Source organism: Primulina huaijiensis, chromosome 2 (genome assembly GCF_012295235.1).
Source record: "Primulina huaijiensis isolate GDHJ02 chromosome 2, ASM1229523v2, whole genome shotgun sequence".
In the NCBI taxonomy this organism is placed as follows: domain Eukaryota; kingdom Viridiplantae; phylum Streptophyta; class Magnoliopsida; order Lamiales; family Gesneriaceae; genus Primulina; species Primulina huaijiensis.
The window spans coordinates 24,286,883-24,295,529 of record NC_133307.1 but is presented as its reverse complement, the minus strand read 5'-3'; the positions used below and the strand labels follow the sequence as shown (position 1 = coordinate 24,295,529).

The window sequence follows — 8,647 nt, the reverse complement described above, 5'->3', positions numbered from 1 at the left end:
TGTTTATTTTGTTAATGGTGAGCAAAATCAACTGTGTATTCCATAGACATTTACAATTAAATTGATGTATACAATCACTAAATTTAGTAATAAAATTTAAAATACGTTTAATTATTTGTTCATCAAACAACGGAATTTAGATTAATGTGCAGAAAGTTAAAAATCCAACAATTAATTTATTTAATAAGTCAGTTGATGACAACCAACAAAAATCTCTACAAATTTGAAGGGGCTACTTAACAGATAAAATTGCGTGAAATTTTGGGAAAAGACAAGAAAAACCAAGATATACACATTACTCATCGACACAACGCGGGTGAATATGTATACAAGTAGGCTGATACCTCCTCATTTCCAATCGAGTATCTCTAGTAGCCGCAGAACTTGGTCCTTGGAGTTGGCAATATCACAGAAATCCAGTTCAATTCCAAACACATCAAAGTGTTCATCGTCACTGTGATCGGTGAAAAGCAAAGAAACCCATGCCCTTATACCGGACACAAAAGGGTGTGCAGGGGAAAAGTCAAGGTAGTCAAATGCCAGGGCACGGAATGCAGATCGATCAATGTATTCAAAAACAGAGTTATTCATTATGCAAGCAACTTTGTAGGAATCTTTTCGACTAACAAGAACAGAGACTGTAACTGCCTTGCCTGAAGGAATGCTAAACCTTGGATGCACGGGTAAAGTCATCTTGTATTCAGGACTTTCCAAATGAAACTTGAGAACATCACAAATCCCACAAGGTGGAGCCCAGGTTCCATTTTGCAGATCAGTCCCAGGCACCACTTCTGAAAAAATCAACTTTTGTTCTGTCCATATGTCAATACAAAACTCCAAGTCATTGAAGGATAGCCTAGGGGGAAGTAGAGTTTTGTTACGTTGACGCTTATAAAAAGTTTTAAATAGCTTGTGATAAGTTGCTGTAGGAGGAGACGATTGCTTGCAGATTGATGGCCATCTCTTGGCACAAAGGCATTTCCAGAAGTAGTCATCACAAGCAATTTCTTGCCAATGTTTACAAACTAACATGCATGTAACAAGGTCTGTGCTGTCCAACAGAGGAAAGACTGCCTTCAAGATTTCGTCACATGACATTTCCGCCAAAAAGAAGATTTCAAGCACCAGAATGGAGTAAATAAGTGGATTTTTCAAATTTAAAACTTCAAAATAATACGTCCAAAAAGGGTTCCTGCATCAGGAAGGCAAATTCAACTTACGCACGATGTGAACACTCAAATGGAAACCATATCAAATTCACAATATATGTTCGACGTGCAACGTATAAACAGAATATGAAGCCTTCAATCAATTATTAAAACACGGACCAAAACGATTAAAAAAAACATCCTGAACAATAACAAGCTCACAGAAAAAGTTCACACAAGCATAATCACGCCAAAAGCTGAGATGCCTCTCCATAAGTCAAAACCATAGCCAGCTAAACTCAGCTTCTAAAGCAAAAAAAATCTCAGGCACGATCAGCCTTACTTCTAATTTGATCATCATATTAAGCCTAGTACTTAAAAGAAAATCATGAATCATAAACACATCCTGATTTCTTCCTATGTATATTGATATTTCTCTCTTCTTCTTCCTTTTTTTTTTCTTTCTCAAAACCAACACGTGATCGGACACAGTGGAAATGAATGCACGATATGATTTAACTCTCATGTTTGCATACCATCCGAATCAAGCTTGTGCGCAAAAACCATGCTTGTAAAAATGTTCAGAACTAGATATGCAGCATGTTATTTAATAAAAAAAATTCCACTAATCTTAACAACATACAAAAGGGCAAAGAAAGCAGGCAATCCGGGCAAGCAGGCGGGTGTCTGGGGTACCCTGTAAAAAGGTATTAGCTTCATAAACACAAAAGTCGACAATAATTTCCTTTTTTCAAAAATGCCAGTACCCCGATGTTTCACTCTCGATTATCGTGAAAATTCATAGAGGACAGAGCATCAAGATAAACCCTAATCTTGATAAAAGGAGCAACAATAACTCACTAAATAAAATTCCAAATGAAAATCGAAATCTCCATTGATTTTCAACGATCATAAAACAAAACCTCCATAAAGGTGGCCATAAATCGCACCGTTAAGTTCAGTCCATACCAATATTAAAAATGTGTAAAACGAGAAAACGGAAATCAGACGTTCGATCTTAAACGACAACGACTAATTTTTTTAAAAAAGAACAAGTTAAATAATTACTAAGCATAGATGTTCTCTGCAGGCGTTGAAATATGACGGAATTACATAATATCTGCTGTTACCTTTGAAAAGAAGCTCGATCGAAAGCGGAGATTATCCAAGAAAACAGCAGTGAAATGAAATGATTAGCTTTTCCGGGGAATAAATTAATTGATTAAAGGGATATTGTTTTTATATGAGCGATTAGGGCGGATCCATCATTTGACAGAGATGACCAAAATATTTATCAGATTGTTTCGTTGATTACTTTTTTAGATCAATTTTTATTTAAACATAAAAAAATTATTTTTATGTTATATCATTGTTCACCTTATATATGAATCGAATCAATCTACTCTAGAATGATTGTCCCAGATATTGCATTTAATTTTCAAAATTGATGTAAATAAAATCCATTTTTTATTCTCTCTATAAACAATTTGATACCTTCGGACCGGAGATGGGTCCGGCCCACTCTCGTCAGCCCAGAAAGACAAGAACCTAGTATTCAGAAAGTCATGAGAAGTCATCTTCATGATATAGTCCCGACAGGAGGTCCTCTCAAACGCGTGAAGTTGGTAGGAGAGCATGCGGGAGGTCATCTCGGCCGACCTCCCAGACGCCCGTAATCGTGACACAGAAAGTAGTGGCCGACCTCCCGGATTATGGTATCTCGCCAATTGGAAATGTCTCGGCAGAGCTCCAGAGCCGAGCTCCCATGGGGTACAGACTATAGACGGGTCCCTGCCTGTGAGAGCTCTCACTCAGACATTAACGGGTAGCCCACAAAAATAAAACCCAACAAGGTAAAGCTCGCGAAGGTTTAATCTAATCTTGTCCTAGATTATGATAATATAGATCTACCAAATCATATTTTATTATTATTCTCCTATAAATACTAGGTTTCATTCATTGTTTATTCATTAGTACATTCACACTATCTCAGCATACAATTACTCTCTCAGTTTTTCGTTCTCTGACTTGAGCATCGGAGGGGCTACGCTGGAATAACTTTCTGGCCCCCTTCTAACACTCTTGTTTGTGTTTCCAGATCTCGAAGGTCCAGTCCGAACCTCCCGAGTGAAGATTCGATTTCCTAACTACCACCACAGTTCCCAGCAACATCACAATTCATTTTTTATTCATAAAAAAAAAATCATTTTTTTAAACATTCTCTCCGATTGTCGAAGTGCTCAATGTATAACAGTACCATCTGGACTAATATGTGGCACACAAATAACATTCATTCCCTTCACTTATGTCGGTAATTAATTAAAATAATAATAATAATTTACTAATCTTTTCTACGCCTAGTCAACATTTACTTCTCAACATCTCTCGATGCACCGTTTGATGATACGCATCATTTCAAGTTTTGTTCTAGTTTTACAATAAATAAAATGAAAAAAAATAAGTATTTTATTATTATCTTTTAATAAATTATTGTAGACTAAGAGCGATTATCATTTTACCAAGCGTCATATTATCTCTCACAAAATATAATATACAGTTATTTGGTTTATGGGTATTGTACGTAGACGAATGCTCTGGAAGAAATTGAATTAGATGGATGTAGAAGAAGCAATAATGTCACGTATTAGACAAAAACAGGTGGATCGAACATAATATAACCGGACAAAATAAGTTTTTAAAATTGATAGGGCAAATTAGTTTTAGCCATAAAAGTTTTTTTAGAAAATCACAACTTGCCTCTTCTGTCTTGGCTTCAAATACGAGTGGATTTAAATATAAAATTTTCATTTTTGGTCTTCGTATTTTTCAAATTTTTGGTTACGTTATATCGATCAATTCATAATTTTAATATGATAATGTGTACTTTTTTTTTCAATTTTTGTCATTTTTCATCGGAGTACTGACGTGCATTTGATGTCAGGTGTCATGCCAGCATTTTTTGATGTTACGTGAGCAACTTTTGTGTCACGTCAATATTATGGTGAAAAATGACTAGAATTTTAAAAAGGCAATTTATCGGATAAAAAAATGAATTTTTTACAAATTAAATATAATTGTGATTATAACATTGGGTTTTATATGTATAAAAATATAATTTAACAGTACGTGGAGAGAGGTTTACCCATCTTGCATCCAACAAAAGTTCAACCAGCTAACCAAAAAGTACAAACCCAGAGTATTGTGTACTATAATTAATTGGAAATTTATTAGATTCAAACTGGAAAATGTGACTGCATGTTCCAATTATTGGATCTGGGGAATGAGTTGGGCAGACATATTTCTTGCAAATTTCAAAACATTTGGTCGTTTATTTAATTTAATTAATATTCTTAATGTAACCACGTGCAATAATCGCGTCTCACACATAATTCATCAAGGTATACCACAAATCACTAGTTTTCAATAATAAATCAATGCCATTTCATAGAATTGTAGTCATAAATTCGACAGACGTTGGAAAATATTCGAGTGGGGATGAATATTTGGTTACAAAAATCATAATTAGTGGCGTCGTTACGAATGTTTGCAATCATTAAAAAAATTAGTTTTTGATGTTTATTGACTACAGATTTTGCTTATGCTCTGTTCAATTTAATTAAAATATCAAAGTTATTATTTTTGTCAAATCCAAAAACAATCATTGACATTTCATTCAGATAAATGACCAGATTTTTAAAATAAACTATGTTGTAAGATTTATTATCTTTAAAAATATTATGAATTTTACATGGATGTATTTTCATGATATAGTGGAGTAACCGGAAGTAACATACGAATCAGCTCGAATTCAATTCAAACACTATGTTTTTTGTCGGGTCGACTGCGTCTTTCTTTACTCCGGATGTTGGGCATATGTAGGTGACCAGATGATAAAGAAACTGCATTTAAATATTGGTTATCAATAACTGTCGGCACTAAAATCAGTAGAAGTCGATTAATTAAGAGTAGGTCTCTTGTGAGACGGTCTCACGAATCTTTATATGTGAGATGAGTCAATCATACCGATATTTATAATAAAAAGTAATACTTTTAGCATAAAAAATAATACTTTTTCATGGATGACCCAAATAAGAAATTCGTCTCACAAAATAAGACATGTGAGATCGTATTAGACAAATTTTTGTCATTAATTAGTTTGCGATTTAATTTCAATAACTATTTCAATTAGGATGCATTTCCTTTTCCAATAATTGCCCATCTAAACAAAAACGTTGATCCGCCACAAATTAAATCCCTTTTTTTTTTTTTTTGGTCAATGGCCCCTAATTTGCTTGCAATCAAATGCCCCCAAACCATGTTGTTCAATCTCAATCACATGTTATTTGGGCCCCTCGTATGACAATTCTTGTCTATTAATTGGTGAGATGCATGCCTAATTCCAATTAAATAAAAACAATAAACAAAATATAAGAATACATGGGCCAACTTTGAGACACACTTTCATTCCTCAGTCAATTCTTATTTAACAAAGAGTAAATCAATAAAAATGTCGCGAAAACACTATGTATCGATCGATACAATGTGGTCTTTTTGACCGGATCGACATTGCATAAAATTGCAAATATATGTAAAATATGTCATGGTTTAGTAACAACGGTGAAGTTTACGAGATCTTGAGTTCAAATCTCACTTATGTAATTAGTTTAAATATAAAATCATATTCATCACATTGCATATATTAAAAATTGCAGATATCTTCTTAAAATTTATCATTATTTTATATGCCTTGGAAGGAATTCAAACATTTAAAATTTACGCAAAGCATCTATCAAGAAAACAACAATTTTGAAAATGTTTACCTTCCAATCCATCCATTTTATTGAACTATAACAATCTTGAAGATTCAATTTTTTTGCACACTGAACCAAATCTATGAATAATGTTGGAGATTGGAATAATAAGAATTTTAAGGGATATAATATCCATCAAACTCAAAGCCTTGATTAGTCTTGTAATTTTCCATTGTTTCAACCTTAATGTCTCCATATTTTCACAAACTAAAGCTGCAATTTCGACGGATTTGACGTTGTTTGTTGGATTTTACCTGGGAACGCACAGTGTACTTGTACCTGTACTATATTTAATGGAAGCAATTTCATTAAAAAAAGCTGCAATTTAGAGCCCACTAATTTAAATAGACTATTAAAATCTGGACGAAATTCTGCCGGACAATAACCTATTATTGCGCATATACACACCATCCGCCCCTGAATGTGAAGAACATGGTGTACAATTCATGCTGCTTCACTGTCTCTACTTTGTCACATGCAAACACACACAATCCTATCGAACCATAATCCTCTCTTTTCTTTCCATGGTGCATGTGCTCCCATGTGCATTCCCACCTTTCTTTTCAGCTCCCATCCCTCACATGCACCTTTTTTTTTTTCCGTTTTAATCATCTCTAATTCCATCATCTTCTACCACGTCCGTTTAATATTCGAGATATATTTCACACACCATCAGATAATAATCATTTGTCAACACATCATAAAATGTAACAAATGAGGAAAACGGATAGACGATGAGTTATATCGTGTAGACTGTGTGTACGCTTATCGTTGAATTATATCGAAGGACTTAAATTGAGATTATGATTGTTAAGATGAAAAATATCTCAACTGATAGATTTAATTGAAATGAGTTGTTTTGGAAATTATAAGTGGTTATTTGAAGTTGTATATATTGTTTTTAAATAATTATTATATGAGGTTAAGATGTTAAATAAGTGGTGAATTGCATAACGGCAAGCGAGCAGGCTGTCATGGCTTAGATTTGGTTTTGCTGGCTATCACTGCCACACCAGCTGTAAATCAGTAAATCTTTTGTGCAGAGAAATGTACTAGAATGGGGTTGGCGTTCTGCCTAATTACATTGCTACCCCTAGGTATCCAAGCACCACCCAAACGATTATTTGAAAAATATAAATGTCCACCATAATTAATATGTATATTATATATACATATTTGTGATTGTTGTATAAAATAAATTAAGTCATATGGTATAGACGAGAAGTGCGTAGAAAAGTATTAATTTTTGCCGAAACTGTAAAATCTATCGCAAATTATGGTTGTGGATATATTTTACACAATCATATATGATAGAATATATCAATTCAGCCTTTATTTTACGTCCTAATAAACCTATAGTGAATATAAAAATATAGCACAAGTGAGAACATTCTCTCATAAATCGTATTAATCAACATTGCATTGTAGCGAGTATTTATTATTATTATTATTATTATTATTATTATTATATTTATGTGCAAGATATATAGTAGATTTTGAGAAGCTTTTATATTTTATGATTTTTTTGTGCTGGTTCGACAAAACAATAACAATTATGATAACAAAAATTCTTTTGTCCATATCAAAATTAAAACATTAAAAATAGAATTAATAACATCCAATACCAAAGTACTTCCAATGGCATTCTTGTAGTTTCTCGACAAACTAGTGGCACTACTTCACACACTCTTTACTTATACCCCCACAACGCCATTCCCCGTTACAACGCCATCCTGTTATCTCATCTCCCACCACCTCCCTTGCCGCTGCCGCCGACATCTCCGCCTTCATGGGTTTCAGGCCAAGTATCTCCGGTGCCGCTGCCGCGTCAAGAGGTCTTAAGAGAAGATCTTTGCACTCCAAAAGAAGGCGTCCGTGCACCCCTCACAACACACGGCGGAGACCCACCCATGTCGACGGAGAAAGCGGCGGTGCGTCCGTGTCCGACAAGATGGAGGCCCTCAAGAACCTCATCCCTTCACACGACGAGGAAATAAATACCGACCAGCTGTTTCAGCAAACCGCAGACTACATTGTACTGCTCAAAACTCAGGTTCTTGTTCTGCAGAAATTGATCGACTTTTACGGGCCTCAGTCTCCCGAAAATCAAAGCTCTGTATAGTACGAAGACAAGAAATAAAAAAAAAACCAAGAAAAACAATGGTTTTTTTGGCTTGGTTTAATTAAATTGTTTTATTATTTCTTAAATCTTGCTGGTGTTTAGAAGAACTCGTATTAATTAATTTATTTGTTTTCTCATATATGTAAAGATTTCATCATCACCCTTCGGCGAACCCGGTATTATGAAGGAGTGTGATGTAATAATTCTTTTTCCTTTGTTTTTAATATGAGGGCATAAAAAAATTACCTAAAATCTGAAGTAATTCCTATTTAATGGAGTTTATGTAATGAATTATTTTGCTGGTAAAAAATTTAATATTTAATTAGTTCCTGAGGCATAGGATCAGATATCCTAAAGTTGCTGATTATGATATAAGAAGACTGGATTATCTTAAAGTACACTTACTTTTTCATGTTTAGTTTATTTCTCTAAAACCAAGTGAATCAAATGAAAAATTGTCCCTATTGTACAGGACAAAACATCACTTTCCCATCTGTGCCACACCATTTGGCAGCAAGAGCATGCCGATGCCTGCAGACCTGGCAGATGTAATTTTCAGTTTGCAT

General features: G+C 34.2%; 1 protein-coding gene across 2 annotated transcripts; it reads right to left on the bottom strand.

Moving 5' to 3' along the window:
* Positions 1-69: 69 nt before the first annotated feature.
* LOC140970811 (F-box protein At5g39250-like) lies at positions 70-2,399 on the bottom strand. Of its 2 annotated transcripts, none has more exons than XM_073432738.1 (2): positions 2,279-2,399; positions 70-1,192 (listed from the first exon to the last, which is right to left on the bottom strand). In XM_073432738.1, the coding sequence occupies exon 2, from the start codon at positions 1,096-1,098 to the stop codon at positions 349-351; it is 750 nt and encodes a 249-aa protein (XP_073288839.1). In that variant the 5' UTR covers positions 1,099-1,192; positions 2,279-2,399; the 3' UTR covers positions 70-348. The 2 variants fall into 2 exon arrangements, with proteins under 2 accessions (XP_073288839.1, XP_073288838.1); XM_073432737.1 differs by having other exon boundaries at positions 70-1,845; positions 2,279-2,374.
* Between the last annotated feature and the right edge of the window lie 6,248 nt (positions 2,400-8,647).